The 20175-nt window shown below is 38.6% G+C and overlaps 3 protein-coding genes across 4 annotated transcripts in view; all 3 read left to right on the forward strand.

The window, feature by feature from the left end:
- LOC126369539 (venom allergen 3-like) overlaps window positions 1–20175 on the forward strand; it is a 139842-nt gene that overhangs the window by 44673 nt on the left and 74994 nt on the right. The window lies entirely within an intron of this gene.
- Window positions 4057–15438, forward strand: LOC126369499 (PDF receptor-like). The gene is made up of 10 exons (XM_050013939.1): window positions 4057–4366; window positions 4728–4871; window positions 9864–10067; window positions 10645–10816; window positions 10962–11084; window positions 11384–11646; window positions 12465–12669; window positions 13380–13587; window positions 13861–14041; window positions 14568–15438. Exons 1-10 carry the CDS (start codon window positions 4298–4300, stop codon window positions 15351–15353), a joined length of 2355 nt encoding a protein of 784 aa, XP_049869896.1. The 5' UTR covers window positions 4057–4297; the 3' UTR covers window positions 15354–15438.
- On the forward strand, window positions 15562–20117 carry LOC126369546 (putative defense protein 3). Its single transcript, XM_050014032.1, has 3 exons — window positions 15562–15902; window positions 17295–17505; window positions 19745–20117. Exons 1-3 carry the CDS (start codon window positions 15704–15706, stop codon window positions 19833–19835), a joined length of 501 nt encoding a protein of 166 aa, XP_049869989.1. The 5' UTR covers window positions 15562–15703; the 3' UTR covers window positions 19836–20117.

Here is a 20175-nt window from a genome sequence, read left to right on the forward strand (position 1 = left end):
GAGGCGCTTGACGCGCTCCCATGGGCGCTGGGCCCTAAAGGGCATCCGCCGGCGGGGACGCGGTTGTGTGCAATTGCGTTCCCGTATCCCCGCCACACGGCGGCAAAGAGGAACACCGTTGGGTTTTAGTGGGTATACCGGGTGGCGACACCCGGGGAGTCCCACATAACCACGTCGTCCCCCCGGGCGGCGTGGTATGCGTAACGCATTTCTCAACGTCAAAAAAAAGGTGTTTTTACGGCTAATAGCCGGAACCAAAAATGAGCATATCGCGTAGGTACGTGGGTACAAATCCCTGCTTATAGGTATATGTAGGTACCAATTCAGGCAAATTAGATTCAAAACTGCGGCCTTCGGATGTACGACGGCGCGTGTTATAATTATAATACGGAAGTTTAACACGCTGAAATTATGGCGATAAGACGGCTAAGTAAGTACCTAATTAACATAACTATATGTATACTTACCACGTATATGAGAAATGAACAGTAGATGATTGAATACATCTTTCAGCTTATCATCTCACGTAGTGTGAAGCCGTTTACGAACTATCAGAACCATGATTTGACAAAACTTAATGAACAGGTCAGGGTTTTCGATAATATCAACTTAACCCTCGTTTTAAGTACGATGAAATAATATCAATTTGTTGTGTAATAACTGTAATAAGACAAAATAGGTACCTATTCGGCCATGACCTATATGACCTTAGGCATAACCTATTGCAATGTGATGTTTTATTTCACAGTCATCTTCTTTTGTCGAGTGAGTTGTGAGACCAATAATCGACTCCTGGTATCAGGGTTACTACTGAAGCGAAAGGCCTCTGTCATGGCTCTTATAACGACTAAGTACATACTTAGTACTTAAGTAAATAGTAACCGGGATCGACTGCTTTTTATTTCATAGTATCTACTTTACGTAAGCTAGTTCAAAATTTGCGTCACATGTTCGTATACTGGTTGTTGTTGGCTGGACGCCGTACCGATTACTGAGGGGGATGATTCAACCCATGATTCTGAGTTAATATGTAATGCATATTTCAGTCGCAAAATTACGTTTTTTAAAGTTATTTTCAATTCTATACTTTTGCGATGAAAAATTTCACTTGATATCAACTCAGAATCATGAGCTGAATCGTCTCCCTCAGTATTTGTAACGATGTCAAATACATTCCGTACAAGAACGCACAGATAGCCGTACAAGTACGTATGGGTGTTGGTGACCCCCCCCGTAACGAACTTTGGGGGATGATTCAGGCTATGATTCTGAGTTGATATCAAGTGGAATTTACTGTCGAAAAATTCATGAAAAATTCTGTTTTTGTGAAATTATTTTCAGTGCCATCAATCGCACCTCAAAGTTTTCGTTACGGCGTCATTGACATCCTATATATTTGCGACACGATTGCGAAAACCTCTTTAGGTACTGCTAGAGACTAGAACATTCACTTGTCGAAGTCAAAACTTTTAATTGAGAGCGTCGGTTGGACCGTCCACACATCAACTTGATGCATCATTTACTTACTACGCCTCTCTACTGTGAGACACTGCACATACAACTGTGAGAGAATCATCCTAAATCAATAGTTGGATTTCACAAAATTAGGTAGATAATTCATCATCATCAGCCCAAAAACGTCCCCACTGTTGGGGCACGGGCCTTTCCTATGGATGGATAGGGAGATCGGGCCTTAAACCACCACGCGGGCCCAGTGCGTGGCGTTGGTGAGGTAGATAATTAGGCATGGAAATTAACTACTTCAATAAGGACAATAAACATTGACTGTACAAGAAGACGATTCTGATGGTTACAGTTACAACAAGGAAGCATTAACAAAAGGAGATTAGAATCTGCACTAAACAAAATAAGATCAATAGGTAGAGCTATAGTTTACTGAAACACATAGTAGATACAAAGAGGATCATAAGATAGATAAGTCGACCCCTTCCTTCCTCGTATATCAACTATTTATAAACGTAAATCATGCTACAATACAATGTTACAAGGAAAATCTATTGTAAATCGCACTTATAAGAGTATACCTACATGAAATTGTTTCTTATCTATTTCACCATGACGTTATCAGTTCGTCCTATGACCTAACATACATTTTTAACGAGTTGGTACAGATACAGAACAAACAGGTTTACTTATATAATCATTTTTGTCATTCATTATAGGTATGCATCAATTAAAATGACAGATAGACTGACGACAGATGCTCGGTATATTTATATAGGTATATTTTTATTGTATTGTAAATGATTGTCCACCTTACAAGGATGATGAATGAATTAGGTCAGCAGCAAAGGATATTGTGCCTTAAAGTTCTAAGACTAAACAAATTACGAATATTTTATAATTAATATTTTTGTGACTGGGATTAAATTAAATTACATTTTATTTCTTAAATCATGTAATTTACTCAAAAATAATTCGCACAATAAATTACGCGACACTGTGCTATCTACTGCACTCAACAAGCTCGCCCCTGACTAATCCGGGCGCAAAGGTGCCCATTACACTAGACGTATTTCCTCACTGCACAGCAATGGACAACCACGACATGAAAAATCCGGCACAATGATATCCACTCTCTCTTAACCGATGTCCTATTTCCGCTATAAAAAATAAATATCTACTCTGAACCAGCGTGCGTGTATGAAGCGATTGATGAATGTGGAGAAAGCAAGAGAAGTGTGTCAGGATCGAAGTAAATGGAATTCTATAGTCTCTGCTTACCCCGGTGGGAAATGGGCGTGAGTTTATGTATGTATGTATGTAAATAGGTATATTGAATAAATAATCTTTCTCTTTTCCCAAGTACTAATGAAGATACCTAAACCTATGTGCTGTGCTGTGCCTATGGTCTAAAACCAACATCGGGACTTACGTAACCAATGAAAACTTTTACCGCCTTATTACAAAATGAAGACTAAAGATTTAAAATAGATGCCAGCACGAAATCTAATTATTTTATATCTGGTAGGTATTATTTTTAGTATTCGTTTTCAAATTAAATTAGAATTAAGTATTTAGGAACATAAGAATGAAATAGGCAGGTAGGTACTTACTTTGAAATGCACATAATATAGGTACAATTAACACCTTTATCTAACTAGTTGTTACATTTTTAAGAATAAGAATCCTCTCTTTTCCTGAATACGGAAAGTCTACGCATTTGTGTTGAATAACAACGCCTGGTATTTGTTGTTCGTGGAGCCGTTTGTTTTGAGATCTTGGTTTGATAAAATTGATAAAGTATTTTTCGTAGGCGTTTAGTACTTCAATGTGATCATTACAATCAGAACATTCAAATATTGCACTTATTAAAATAAACAGAAACAGATTATAATAGATGTATACATACATACATACATACATAAACTCACGCCCGTAATCCCTAATGGGGTGGGCAGAGCCACAAGTAATCAAAGACAACTTGCAGCCACTGTTGATACGAAGTCCTAAGCTGGATATGATGAACCTTATGGTGATAAGGGATCAGCCTATCGCCCATAACATTAGTCCATCATGTTAGAGGACATAATCCCTCTGTCGGTTTTTACGACATGCCCGGGAAGACAAGCAGCTGAACGTGTTCTATGTTTTTTATTTGCTCCCAGAACATAAGCATAGATGCATAGAAGCATAGATGTATACATATAATATAAAATATATGGAATACCTACTGGCGTACCTGCAAATCGTAGCACGGGATGCCAGCATGGTATAACTTGTTTATAACGAAAAACTTGGAAGTCAAAGCTATATCCCCGAAAGGGTAGGCAGAGATGTATACTATATAAATAATTCACCCACTCCCACATCAGCAAATTAGTAAAGTACAATTATTTATAGCTAGAGTTATCATCATACTTATTCGGAATGCTGAAAAGCAAGAAGACATTGATAAGCAATTAACGTCTATATAGCATTAATCGGACGTGATTTACGATAAAACGATATTAAATCGATACCGAAACGAAATGATAGATATTAAAACTCCAATCACGGCGTATGGCTAATAATTAATCTGCGGTTGACAATTGATTGTGCATGTAGATAATTTGTAAACAGAGGATTGTTTAGCGCAAATAGTACGTGCCGTGGCCGGAGCATACACACGACAATCAACAAAGCTGTTTATGGTTTACGTTGCACTGGAATGTGTGATGCTGTGGTCCCGGCATAGTGCCTCGACGACCTGTGCCTGCCAGACACCTATCAGCTGAAAACGTGCCATTTTACCAGTAAATTATGTGTCAAATGTGCGGGTGTCGTGTCACGAAATATGTGCGGACTTAGTAAACTGTCGACTATCATCGGGCTCTGTTTATGGATTTGTGTTGGTCAGAAAGAGGTGCTTATACTTACATATTTCGACTAATATATGTGTACAAGAAGACTCGTGCTTTTTGTTGTGTGATAGCGCGTCTAGCGCTAACAATTTGTTCAGACAAGTAGATAATGCCATACGCGGCAAATCTACATTACGTAAAAGAAATGCTTGTAATAGCAATCCCAGAAGTAAAATTTTCTCTCTTTTCTGTACTTTGTTCTACAACTGTTTATCTCTTTCATGAAAATATTTACTCATATAACATAAATCCACGATAGGTACCTAACGTAAATCAACTTGATGAGCAATAACAATACAAAATAATTGTATAGTTGTGATAGTCGTAATTTTATTTAAGTATCTATTGAAATTCCGGGTTCAGGTGAAAGCGTTCTTCAACGATGCCTCGAGTCTGCTCAACCCTGTAAAGGTGGACCTGGATGTGTGGCACCAGCGCAGTCCTCGCGTCGCTTCCAGGACCAACGAGAACCTCGCTTGTGAGAAGCCCCGTATCTATATCTGCGAGGTACATATACATATTATACATAATACTTACATAAAACTCACTCTCGCCATCCCAAATGGTGTACCTATTCATATTTGTACTCGTATTTATAAAAAAAATAGAAATCGTATTTAAACTATATTTTTTTCATTGGATCCAAAGACCAAGTATTGGATCAAGTATCAGTCTACTCAATGAACAGTGCAAGTTTCATTAAAATCGGTTTAGGAATTTTCAAATTATGAAAAAAAAGTCATTTCTAAGGTATAAAAACAATGATCCCGTTTATGTCTTTTGTATGACCTTATCAGTATTAGTAGGCCAGGCGACATGAAGCTGTTAAAGGACCCTAATAAAAAAAATTAAGAAGGTAGATAAATGTAGGTTTTTGAGTTTTTATTATTGTTGATCGTTCGCGAAGATCGTCGGCTGCCGCATCAGCGACAGACAGCCTACCTACTTGAGAAGCTAGTGAAACGAGACCCAACCTACTACCTACCTACTTAAAAAAAAAACGAATTTTCTATAAAAGTATGAAAATGTCGCGTTGGTATCATTATAATGTTTATTGCACCATCCCGTGATCCAATGCATAAACTTCTTTCACACTTCTATTACTAGATTAGCATATTTATCGTTGGTCCAGCGGAGACCCGTGTTGCACTATGATCACAAAGGGCAAATAAAATAACATAATAGTGGTTATATCCTCTTTGGGACAACGAACTATCCACCAATCATACGTCAATCATGACTTTTTGTTCAAACAAAAATCGACTTTATTATTATTGCACTGCGATCGTTAGTAGTAGGGTCGTATGCTGATTGACGCAATAACACAGTTTAGTGTTGTACCTACTAATATTGCAGAACAAGTTCTATTTTGAAAAATTGATAATAAATAAACTAATATATTATCCATTTATAAAAATTAAAAACGGGCGTGTGTCATAATCATAACATACCATAAAAAAAATATGCTAGATTTGAGAAAACAAAAACACTAGAAATAGCTAGTTTTTGCAAGTATTCAGTTTAAATTACTCCCGTCTCAATATTAAAATTCGCCTAGGAGGTATAAAATCATTTGTACGTCTATTATTTAATTTCTTTATTGTATACGTATAAGAAAGATATCTTTCTTTTATTTCGATTTTGCGTACATACATGCACAAAATATATATTATAGGTACACAAATAAATTGCACACAAATCTATTAGTAGGTACACAAAAAAAACACGAATGTCACACAATAAGTAACTCTTCGTAATGACAGCCACCCATTTGACATTTCTAGTCGGACATTAAACGTCTGATATGTGTGAGAGAGAAAGCAATAAATTTTCGTTTACTTAATACTTCAACGTGCCAGAGATGTCTTTGTTTGAATACTATTTCGTGGGCAACTATCGATCTTTTACAAGTACAAGAACCAGTAGGTACAACACTGAACTGTGGTAAAACTGTAGCATTCCGTCAATTAGCATACGACCCTACAAATAACGATCGCAGTACAGTAATAAGGTCGCTTTTTCTAAACTTAGGTCTTTGCTAAACTTAGTTGCGATTTGCGAATATTACCGTGGTGATATGCCATCAATCAAAATGCGACACTACAAATATCGATCACAACACAGTAATAATAAGATCGATTTTTGTTTTAATCCTAAATCATGATTGACGAATGATTGATAGATGTAATATCTGCGAGCGGCACTGCAAATCAAAAGTAAGTAATCATAATCAAAACAAAACAACGATGGCAGCGAGCAGTGCAAGTGTACAGAAAACAAAAAATGAAAACGATATTCCTAGTGATAAACTGAATATTTTGCAAGAAGTGGACGACTTTAGAGACATTTATTATGCTAAATTAAACAAATTTTATGATGCTCAAATCGGGAGTTTAAAAAAACCCTGGACGAGGCATAAAGTTTTAAAGGTTATTCACCATTTAAAACATGGTAAATCTGCCATGGAAGCTGGTTTGCGACGGTCTTCTGCGGAGTATTATTGGGGTTCAAAGTACGAAGTATTCAATAATTCTGGAGAAGACTATCTTATTTTGAAGAAAGATAACCCTGATAGTCCAACTGTTATTGTTATACCTATGGAGGAGTATTATGATTTACTTTTAAATATTCATAAAGAATGTGATCACGGTGGTCGTGATAAAGTTAAAAAAAAGCTGAAAAACAGATTTGTTGTTGCGAGGAAAGCAATCGACTTATTTGTGTCACTGTGTCCTACATGCGAATATAAACATAACACATCGAAGAAAGGTATTGTAACTGACGTTTTGATGCCTAACACTTTTAATGAGCGAGGTCATGTTGATTTTATAGACTTACAATCCATGCCGGATGGGCAGTTTAAGTGGATTCTTAAATACCAAGATCATGCCACAGAGTTTATACATCTCAGACCACTTCGTTCGAAACAAGCAAATGAGATAGCATCTGAAATGGTCAGAATTTTTTTACAATTTGGTGCGCCATATATTTTACACAGTGATAGCGGAAGGGAACTGACTGCAATCATTGAAGAGATTGTGAAATTGTGGCCTGAATGTAAAATAAAACACGGCACATCGCATCATCCACAGATACAAGCTAGTATTGAGAGCAATACTCAAGATGTTGAGAACATGCTTCATGCTTGGATACGAGAAAATAATTCAACCAATTGGGCCACTGGCTGTTTCTTTGTACAATATAAAAAAAATACATCATTTCAAAAAGTTTTAAGAAGATCACCCTTTCGGGCTTTATTTGGCTCCGAGCCAAAGTATGGTTTGCGAGGTGCTAAGGTATCTGTAGGGAAACAAGAACAATTACAATCAACCACTTCCTGTAATGTCAAGGAAGACATTGAAATTGAGGAACATGATCCTTTAGATAATATGACTCAAGATGCAAGTTCAAAAATATTGTTGAATTCAAGTTTAGATAATGACATTAATATATCAGACAATTTTACAAGCACCACATCAACCAAATGTAAGCCTGTGAAACTCGAAAATATGAAGAACATAAACTTTGAGACTAATCCATTTGATGATAATTGCAGTCAGGAACCAATGGATATGATTAACAAGGATACCAAATCCATCCTGTCTAATAATACTACAAATACTACTTCACATAGTTTTATTCAATTGAAACAGGAACCAGCAAGTTCTAGTGACATCAGCAGCAATATGAACGTGCCAGATTCCACCCCTATAGAAGAATCAGTTTTGAGGTGCATTGTTTGTCACGATGGTACTAGTGGAGCTCATCAATGCCATTTCTGTCAGAAAGCAGTTCACAGAATTTGTGGATTAACAACTGGTAATGAAGATAATGGATCAAAGATTTTGTGTTTTGTTTGTAAAAGTGAACTTGAGACAAAAAATGAAGATGATAAAGCACATCAGGACACAAAACGAGCAGCAGAAAAAAATATTAGTAATACCTCTCATAGGGCCAAACGACGAACTTTGCCTGTGTTGCACATAGGGGACGCTGTATTATTTTATGTACCAACACTTAATAAACCTGTATCAGGGAAGGTAAAAAATATTAGAGACTGTCATTATGAAGTTAGTACTAAATTTGGAGTGATTAAGAGATGGTTTGCTCGAGAAGAATTGGAAATAATGTCAAATGAATATTTAGAAGACATGTCACAGAAAGTAATAACACTAGAGGAAATTGCAGCGAATGAATCAAGAATACGATTGAACGCACTAGAGTTTCGGAATTGTGCATGTAAGCCTGGTGAGAATCAGTGCCGCTGGAGAAAATGCACATGTCTTAGAAGATATCTTCCCTGTGGGCCCAAGTGTCACTCTGGTGCATCATGTCATAACTTTCATAACAAATAAATATTTTTAAGTATAAAAATATTGTATGATAAAAATTAAAGCTATTCATATCTTAAAACTGGAGTTTGTTTAATACACTTAGTACCTAAGTTTTTCAAGTTTGGGCAATAAAGTTCTCCCTTTTTGAAATCTGTTAATAAGTCAAAATTAATAATAGTGGTGCTGTTTCCTGTACACACCATCTAATTCTATTTCAATGATTTGAAAATTGACGTGTGTTGCATAAAATTTATGCCTTCCTGTCCCTTTCTCTTTCGGCGGATAAGAAAATGACAGTTATAACTTAAAATAAAATTAGGATGTGTCTGCAGAAATCAGCGCTAATGGTGCTGGTTCCGTTCCGGTACACACAATCTTAAGTTTATTTTAAGTTATACCTGTCATTTTCTTATCCGCCGTAAAGAGACGGGTAATCGTCAGGCATTAAAATTCATGGAACGGACGTCAATTTTAGGCAGAAAAAAAAACCCAAAATTTCATATTTGCCAATAACCCACCTAAATATTACCTACATTGTTTGTTACAAAATCATGGTTACCCTAACATAACACTGGTGGCAGCGGCAGCCTGATGTGCTTGCGTCAAAACGTGACGCGTGGTGAACGCGACGCGCGCAGGCTGATTGTAAACTATGGAAGAACAATGTAACCAACCACAGAATGTACTTAACATATTATTATACCTACATCAATGTAGAAGAATAAGACTTAGGTTCTACATTAGTAAATATCACAAAAGCCGACGTAGACACAATGTCAAAAAAGAGTCTCCAACTCTAAATTATTGTTAAGTACATTATACTTTTTCTTTGGGACTGGGATTTAAGTAATAAATAACATAATGCAATTCAGCTTGTTATCATCATATAGGCCTCGTGCTTACGAGCGATTTAAATTAAATACCTAGTTATATAAAGTATACATCATGGGCGTCCCGTCCCGTCGCGCCGGTTGTTATGTATTGCGTTTCCTTCGTGCGTGTGTTGACTCGTATGGTCTTATCTTTCTTTGCAACAAAAATCTGCCACAGTTTTGAGGAACTGTTTTACAGCCATACCAGAATATCTATTGGACGAATGTAGAACCGATTTTAAGTGCGTGTGTGACCCGTGTAGGTACCAGTTGTACAACTGCTTTGTTTCCAGGAAGTACCAGACCCAGTGCCGGTGGAGGCCCGCAAGGTGTGCAACTACCGTAACCAGAGGTTTCACGAGCAGGTGTACCGCTGGGTTGCGGGCCGTGGCTGTTTGCTTTACACACCTGACTTTCTCTATGTCGGCGGTACCAACACACTCAATCTGAACGCTGGTTGTTTCTACGGAGATCTCTTCGCGCCATGCTTGGAAATTGTTAGTATTGAAGACTGAACAGACGTGATACCTTCACGTTGGCAGGTTAAGTACTTAACGTCATGATTTCGGTGAGACTTTTCAGTTCTTGCATAATTTATGTTCTCTTCTGCGGAGTATAAACCTCCTAGACATAAACAATCCGTACGGATACGCGCGGTATCTACGTAGGTATTCTATGAAAAACAAGAGTAGCGCACTCAATATAACTTACCACAAACTAGCATCTTGACTTCGGTTAGAGCCCTCAGCACTTCCCATTTTTAACTGTCGACAAAAAGTCTATCTAAATAAGTACCTATACGTAGGTATATCAAATTCATTTGGCTGTACAACCAACCAAATAACACAATATAATAACATAAGCTCGACTATATCCTAATTGGGGTAGTCAGAGGTACATCCACTAACTAACTAAGTACCCATAACTCACTGAACTTTCTGTTAGACGAACGGGATAGGCGGTGAGACATCTCGCCGTCTATAACTCGAGCCAATTGTGTTAGTAAAACTGTACTTAAGATAAATCAATGTAAACCAATCAACCAACCAAAACATGTACAATTTCGTTGTCCAGGCGAAAGACGATGGCTCCTGCGGCTGCTACCCATTCGACCCGAATCTAGAAGAAGTAGCGACGGCCGTCCGCGACGCGTTGATCCCCACCGCACACGGGCGGTGGGAGCGGTGCTTCTATGCAGCCACCGAATGCTGCAGCCATTATATGGGAGACACCTCTAATTACACAGGTAAAATAAGTTAGCATGACGACACTGCGTCGAACGTAGCAGTAGCGATGGCCGCCCAAATCACCTATTACCAAGAGGTTTACACCCGTATCTATCTTAGAGTTTCGTATTTGCTCCTGCTCACTATGTATGGTTCTGTTAACAGTCCCGTCACATTGCGAGGCAACTTTCGACGGGTGGACGTGTTGGCCCCCGGCGGCTGCCGGCTCCACTGCCACAGAGATATGCTCCGAGTTCGCCTATTCCGGCCAGGGGCCCTCTTGTTATCGTAAGTATATCAATACTCACCTTTGATGTTTATCAGAGATTCAACCGTATGAATAACAATTCAATTACGATTTGAAAATATTGGTAACGATAAGTCGACGACTATTCAGCGACATTTCTCTGCCGGACTGGTAGTAAATATAAAATGCGTTCAGCTGCACCAATCGACTTGAAAAAATATTAAAAGACGAGTAGGGGATCAACATGATGCATTATTCCGATCAGGCCAATGGGCAGATCACCATCATAATAACGGCTTACGAATACCTATAAGCGTTTGTTTACCTGTATGTGTTCCAGACTTCAGTAGCAAGGAATGTTACCACAACGCTAGTTGGGAAGTCCAGACGGACTACACGACATGCAGCATCACGCCGCGTCTGCTCCGTCGCTACCGGTTCTACATCGCCGTCCTATCCTTCTCCATAGTCTCCTGTCTCCCAGCAGTCTTCGTTTTCTTCTTCTACCGACGCCTTAGGAACAATCTAAGAGTATCCCTCCACAGGAATCTATTAATAGCCATCATTATAAGGAATATTCTCGTCATTATCAGTCGTAGCGAGGTAAGTTTAATTCTACATTTACTTACTTATTAATCATTAAATAAAAATGTTACAATGTTATTAATCATTGTTCTAGATTTTAGTTGATTTGTACCATGATCTGCTCCACTTATGCAACTACCGACTGCTAATTAATATTCTAAACTAAATGGTGTGAAAATCTAATAAAAAAATAGTTTGGAATGCTAATTAAATAACAGTCGGTACTTGCATTCCCAGTGGTTCTACCAGTAAGACGATTGGGAAGGAAATTCCCAGTAGTTCAACTGGACTACTCGGTAAGATTACTGGGATTAGGGGGCAATGTTGCCAATGTTTTTAACCCCCCTGAGCTAATTTATCTGCATTAGCAAGTGACAATTTCATAACAAACTCCAATGTCCACCTACTCGTTAAAATGTCTTTCCTTACCTTGTTTCGAAGGTAAGTATCCTAGACCGCCAATACAACAATATCTGCAAAATGTCTTCTGTCTCCGTGGTCTAGTGGTTAGAGCGTTAGGCTCATGATCTGGAGGTCCGGGTTCGATTCCCGACGGGGACATAGTCGAAATCACTTTGTGAGACTGTCCTTTGTTTGGTAAGTACTTTTCAGGCTTGAACCACCTGATTGTCCGAAAAAGTAAGATGATTCCGTGCTTCGGAGGGCACGCTAAGCCGTTGGTCCCGGCTATTAGCCGTAAAAACACCACCAACCCGCATTGGAGCAGCGTGGTGGAGTATGCTCCATACCCCCTCCGGTTGAATGAGGGGAGGCCTGTGCCCAGCAGTGGGACGTATATAGACTGTTTATGTTATGTTATGTCTTCTGTCTAATAGATCTACATAGACGAGCTGACAAACCCTGGGGAGACATTGATGTCGACACATGGAGTGGGCTGCAGGATTCTGGCGGTGGCGGAGCGAGCGGCTGCTAATGCTGTCTTCGTCTGCATGCTGGTCGAAGGCATCTACCTCCACCGCCTCATCGTCGCCGTCTTCAAGCAGAAAATGAATATCAAGATTTTGTATGGAGTTGGCGCAGGTTTGTTTGATAGCTTTTTCTTTTAGTGTAACCATTTGCGAATGAGTTCTTTGTCTACTAAACCTTAGTAGCGCTTGTTCGAAATCATGGAAATGTTGTATAATGATCTTACCTATAATGTTGCTTATAAAAAGCAATCGGACACAAGTTTCCTTATATCGATTAAAGCAATGTGAACGTACCTAACTTAAATTTTCAGAGAACTTTGCTTAGTACCTACTTACCTAACAGCATTTTTCTGTTAACTTGAGATAGAGCTACGATTTGTTGCCGTCTTATCATGCATATCATAGACAAATCGTCATTTTCTGTTCTGTTGTCCATATTTATAAACACAAACTAACTTATTCTTCTTATCGTGTGGGTTATGAGGTGGAATACCAACCTCATCAAACCAGGTGTCAGGGTTATAATTGAGCCGCCAAAGGCCCCTGAGATAGCTCATGTAACGATTACTCACTTACATCAGTAAATAGTAACCGGGACCAACGGCTTAACATGCTTTCCAAAACACGGATCATCTTACTTTCGGACAATCATGTGATCAGCATGTAATGACCTAACCAAACAAGGGATCAAAAATTGATTTTTGTGATATGTCTCCACCGGGATTCGAACCCAGGGCCTCCGGATCGTGAGTCTAACGCTCACCCTCTGGACCACAGAGGCCGTTACACACTAATTTGTTTAACTAATCACCAAATCGACAGTGATCACAATAGCCCCAGTGGTAACATGGGCGGTGATGATGGGCGTGTACGACGACCACTCGTGTTGGATGGTGTACACCATCCCGCACGTGCAGTGGATCATGGACGGGCCGAGAGTCGCCATCCTGCTTATCAACACTGGACTCTTCATCGATGTGTTGCGCGTGCTGCTTACAAAGATCCGAAATTCGGAAAATGCTAACCAATTGTAAGTTTCAGTTACTAATTAAGTGATTCAAGTTTGATTAGAGGTACAGAAGTACTAGATTCGCTAAGGGCAGTCAGTGAAAATAAGGATCCTTGATTTTCATACTACTGTACTGTTACACTTCGAAAAATGTCAAGTCGTTGGCTTACATCAGCAAAAGCTAAAAGCTTTTTGGCTAGTCTCTGGAGTTAGTAAGCTGATTCAGTGACAGATAGTCACAGTAGGTAATAGAATTCTTCAAACAACAATAAGTAAAGTTCAATTTATTCCCAGAAACACAGCCAAAGCGACGTTATTCCTGATGCCCATATTCGGGGTACAGTTCCTGCTGACGGCGTTCAGACCGGTGACCACAGACTGCACAGCCGAGCAGATATACTACTACGTGTCTTATACTGTGGAGGGACTGCAAGGGTTCATCGTCGCTATGCTATACTGTTATGTTAACAAGGAGGTAAGATATTGCTATTCAAGACATCACTAGGGTAGTGGCAAACGGAATATTGATTCTAAACGATTACCGAACTGTAGCCACTCTATTTAAAATATTTAAGTAATTTATTGCCGCGCAAATTAATAATCACATTTATAAGTACTACAGCACTAGTGAATACCTTAATGATACTGATGTTACTATTTGAAAAGCTTCCTTCTCTCTGTTGAACTTCTATTTTGTTGTGCCCGAAAGGGTGTATGATGTGAAACTCATATGTAACTTACAAATTTGTACACCATCATAGTATGCAAATAAGGAATATTGAATATTAAGTACGAAATAATCTGCATGTGAAGACTACATCTAGATGTTTGGATTATTTACCTACATTGCGGAACGGTTATAAAGTAAACTAGTGTTATAAATTACGAAACGAAATTAATATGAATATTCATGATGCCGTACGCTATAAACTCGAAAACAGCTTATGACAAAATCTTGAATAATGAGAAAAATAATGAAATAAAAATGTTAATTTTTTTAGGTACATGTGTTGGTCAAAGCCACATACAAGAAAACCGAAAGCGCTGTTGTATCACGCGTTCGAAGGGATTCCACCTACCCAAGAATGAGTTTACATTCTAACTCTGAGAGGAAAATGACGTATAGCACTGCACTCCCACCTAACGCAGACGAGCTTAAGGATCAGTATGCGACGATCAGGCCGAAGCTACACGTGGCAGAAATTATATCCATCCAGGCCAGTGAACGCTTAGCTGAGATTTTAGAACCCGTGTACGAGACTATAGGCAACGGTATATCAAACGAAGGCTACGATTCTCTTGAAAGATCAGACGTAGACGACGACTCAGGATTTATTCCAAACAAGCTGCAAGAGGACTACTACGGGTTCACAAACGCTTCTAGTATTTCAATAGATTGTCAAGACTGGATAAGACGGCCATCGCCCACCAGTAGTGCATACTCCTTGAATGATTACGAAGCTAAGTACGTTGGGAGAAAATTCGCTAATATGCAGAGACAAGCCCAGGAGAGGAGGGAACAAGGAAGATCCGACGGACGTCCAGTGCCTGATTATAAGAATATAATCCTTAATGAGGCTAGAAATATGAATTTGGATGACATGCAAGATACATCGACGTCTCTCTATGAGGATTGCGAGAATATGCTCGATGAAATAATGCAATACATGGAGAACAGTGAAATGAGTAGAGCGATAGTACTCGACCCCAGTCTACTGTCTTCGCCCAGGAGTGAAGATGATAAAGTAGTTTTCGTAGACGACGTTGATGACAGTAGTAATATATAATTTTAAGGCTATTATTACAAAAATAATATCTATTTTGTACTATTGTTCTTGTAATATAATATAAAAAGCTTAATATTACTGACTATTTTGATTTGTACATTCTACACTGAGGTGTTTATGGTTGTATTGCTATCTCTAGAAGCCCTGAATGCTAAATACTATTTAAAAATCGTTTCGACGCACCTTAAATCAGTACATGCGTTGATTGATGTGACAACTCGTTTCGATTCTAGATCCTTTCCAACTGCGCTTACAAAAGTGAGCGTGGTCGCTCGCGCGACTACAGTCGAACGCAGGCTGAGATTTTGGCAGACGCTTTCGGAGACCATATACTTCGCGCGTATTTGACGATGCTGTCAAATTTAGTGGTGGTATTAGTACTGTTTTGGGGCGTGGAAAGCTTTCCTGATGGGGCGCCGGTTGACGCGTGTGTGAAAGACCGACCAAACCAGCCGAACCATGGCCAACACAGGACACAACCCCTCTCGACTCTTCCATACAGAGTGGTGGCGTCTTCTTCTAGTTATGGACCCAATTCCCCTATCACAGGTATGTTGTCATGAAACATGAATTTATAGTAGCAATCTGAACCGAAATGTTACAATTTACATGTTATTTTGCCCTGTGAAAATAAGTTTCAAATCTTCTATCCTAGCGGAAATACTAGATTCATAAGATAAAGTCCGATTACATAGAGGCGCCATTATGTAAAAGGCAAATAAAATATGCCTTGTTTCATAGATTAAATCGATATAAATATACGAGTAAATACTGTCGGTTATTATTCATAATTATAATATGTAATTATAACAGCATGACGCTTGTATCTCAGAAGGGGTAGGCAGAGGTGTATAATATATACACAATTCTCACCCGCTATACATATAATAGGCGAGCCTATTGCCATTAACAAAGCTCATATCCTGGAAACCACGTGATATCAATTATCTATGCAATAAAGTCGAATTCAGTGGGCCTGCGCCGGAATTCAAACCCGTGGCACTGCGATGTAAGTCACGCGTTCTCCGAACAGGGCTATCACCGTTTTTTGTTTCAAATTATGAAATTGGATAGATGTCTGTTTATTATCTCGTCTCAGATACAATCTACATTAATTTCAGATTACTTAGTGGATGTTCAGAATATTAAAGTAGGTGTATTTACGAAACATTCAGACACTGAAACATTCACTTGCACTTCAAAATTGGGCAACAAAGGCGGGCGGCATAATGCACAGAAATTGCAAAGAAATTTTGCAACGTGCGATGTCAGTTTAAAACAAAATCGTTTACACCTTTAGAACCGGTTGAGGTTACTCAATGGTAAGTAGGGAGTCGTTTCATTGACTGACTGCTATTGAGTAGCAAACGAGCTTTAGGTACGATTAAGCAAACTCTTCCCACGGTGCAGTGGGTCAGATAAAAGCTGTTCGACCGGTTTCATTCTCGGAACTGGGTGACAAAAATACGGTTAAATAATCGTAAACAACGAGTAGTATTGGCCTTGAGAGGGGTAAAGATGAAAGTATTGTTATAAAGTCCAAGTCGGAAGGTTTAAAACGCGAGGGAATCGTTAGAAACGAAATATTAATAAAACATATCTACATTGAACATTCGCTTTGATTTCATCAATAAAAATATGAATCATGACTGTCACAAACAATTGGCAGTTGATAATAATGAAGTTTAGGTAAGTTATAAGTAGATAAGTAGTATATCGTTGTGTTAAAGAGAAAATCAATTAATTTCAATCGGGTAAAAATTTACCACACATTTTTTTTAAAACTAGTGCGTCTATTGCGAGGATTTGTTCTCAAAAATCACATGTGATTTTTCCGAACGCATTTTTGAAAAAGGCGCTTACGAGGTTTTCACTCACAGGTGACGTAATCAGGCCACATTTTTAAAAGAGTGCCAACTAACTGTAAGTATATTCTTTCAGTGTCAATAGAAGGCGTGGAGCCGTTCAAGGGTTTCTTCCTACAAGCGCGGTCGGTGGAGACAGACCAATGGCTGGGACAATGGGAGCAGGCCCCTAACACCACTGTCCACCCTGAATGTTCGGCCATCACGCACGCTGACCCGCGGGACAAGTCGCGTGCCACGCTCATCTGGCGGGCGCCGCCTGACTCGCAAGGCAAAGTGTACTTCACGTAAGTCATCATCATCACCAGCCCATTAACGTCCCCACTGCTGGGGCACGGGCCTTCTCTATGGATGGATAGGGAGATCGGGCCTTAAACCACCACGCGGGCCCAGTGCGGATTGGTGGTTATTAACGACTGCTAATGCAGCCGGGACCAACGGCTTAACGTGCCTTCTGAAGCACGGAGGAGCTCGAGATGAAAACTTTTTTTTGTTTGTGGTCACCCATCACACACACTTCACGTAAGTATTGATAATTAATCACCGCAATGAAATACGCGCAACCCTAATGATTGAATTATTGTCCCGAAGACACCATAGACAATTATTAAAACATTGGAACTGGCAATAGGATAGTTTCCAACTAGTCAAATCACTTACTTTTCAGTAAACGTCAAAACACGAAATAACTACGGAATTTGAATGAAAAATCACAACGTGACGTCATAGAAAAACGTGATAAAACGGCGGACTTATACGTTTTTCTTGATTAAAATTCATAAATAAGTTAAATAGAAAACAGAAAATATTTTTCGTTAGTTTTAGATCTGTCTTTATTTAGTAATCAGAATTTGATAATTTATTTAAAAAAGTGAAAGGTTTTTTTTTTAAATTTTGAAACCCGGCTTAATCAGATATATATAATACAGGATCTTTATTACGCACTACTATTCTCAAAATCAGTTTTACTCTTGAATGAAATATAGGAGCTTTAATTTGTAGACTACCGACTACATACTACACAACTTTAGTTGTAACATGCATCAAAGTCTGTCGAAATGTCGTAATTAAAATATGCGACAACGCAAATTAACTTGTACTCTTCTGACACGTTAATGAATCAAAATTGCTAACCACATGGTTATGGGTCTGAGATGAGGTCGTTACCCTTATGTCCGATCTCCTTTCACTTCACATATATGTGGCAGTTGCGTAACTATGAACTGTTAGTGTAACGATCACTTTAGGCGATGAATGACCTCAAACTGAAACTAAACGTAGGAATTAGCTAGCTTAATATGGAACCTTCTAGAGAATTAAAACGTTTTATTTGTCTATAAATATATTTTTACGAGGGCAAATATCTAATTACGTAGTTTGTTTAAAAACATGTAGATTGATTCGTTACTCGGAACGGAAGTTATGTCGAAACGTTAATCACATTCATCTAAGTATGTCGTAAGCGCGTGATTATATTCTCGTTTTATCTATGTATGTAAAACGGCAGTTAGATGAGACTGAAATCAGGTAATTCTTTAATTCTTTAATCCAAGTAAGTTGTCAATTAACCTACCATACTGCTTTGTTTACAGATAATTTATTTGTTATAATAGAAGAACGGAGCCTCCAAACACAAGTCAAAAACACAATGTCACTTAAATGGAAATCCCAATTCACCAGTAGTTAAGACTTTATTGTAAAAGAAAATAATCATTCTTTTTGCATTTGCATTTTTCAGTAGAACTAAGTCAGATTAATAGCATGATTATACATTATTTAAAATAGCATGATAACACATCAGGACACCGATATAGTACAACACTTAGTACGAGACGAAAGACATATCACTCTAATCATAGACATTCATAGGACAGAGTTCCCAAGAAAAGGAAATTCCAGTAAAGGATGGTACGGCAGTGTTTGGTTCGCGCTCGACTTGGCGGGGGCACTGTCGTGCCCCCCGATTAGCAAGGAAAATAGCACTGATAGGGCCAGAAGGCGGGATCGAATAGCAGGCTCAAAAGAAAATTGAACGCCAATACATATATACATATAAGATCATGCCCATCTCCCGTTGGGACAAACAGATATCAGGGAATTCCACTACTACGATCACCAACATCAATGAACGTAAAACAATAAATAAAACAAATATAATATACAGGGTATTAGTGACATCGTAACGAAAACTTTGAGAGATGATTCAGACTATGATTCTGAGTTGATATCAAATGGAATTTTCCGTCGGAAAAGTATGGAACTGAAAATAATAAAAAAATATAATGAATTTTCCGACTGGAAATTCCACTTGATATCAACTCAAAATCATGGTCTAAATCATTCCCCTCTGTGTTCGTTACGATGTCACTAACACCCTGTATAAATTACTTTTGTAAGGAGAGAGAATCGTTAAGAATAAGTGAAAACTAACTACGATAATATTATACATATGTGCTGTCGAGTGATGAGTTTAATTTTAACAACGTAAGAGTATAATTAAATTGTAATGTTACCTTGTATTTCCAGCGGGACAGTGCTCAAGAACTACGGAACATTCTGGTCGAGCCTGGTGGCGGAGGCGCCGCAAGAACCCGCGCAGCTTCAAGTGTTGGGCTGAGAGTCAAGTTTCCAAGACTTTCGCAGTGTTAAATGTTGAAAGACTCGACTTCTTTGTCTTAAAACAAGTGAACCCTCGGTGCTATGAAGCATTGTCTTCTTCACTTCATTTTTGTTTATGGCTGCAACGTTTACAACGAAACGGTGGTATTCTGGCAAACTTAATCTCATCTTACTTTGACAGTTCTAACGCTAGCGCTATCTCTATCTTCTACTTATCGTAAATGAAGGACAGCACTAGTTATAGAGCTGTCAAGCTAAAGTATAATTAAATTCCGTCCGCCAGTCGCCGCCAATGTTACTTCTATTAAATTGTGCTAAGTTTGTTAGTGATTAAACAA

Source organism: Pectinophora gossypiella, chromosome 9 (genome assembly GCF_024362695.1).
Source record: "Pectinophora gossypiella chromosome 9, ilPecGoss1.1, whole genome shotgun sequence".
Taxonomy (NCBI): Eukaryota; Metazoa; Arthropoda; class Insecta; order Lepidoptera; family Gelechiidae; genus Pectinophora; species Pectinophora gossypiella.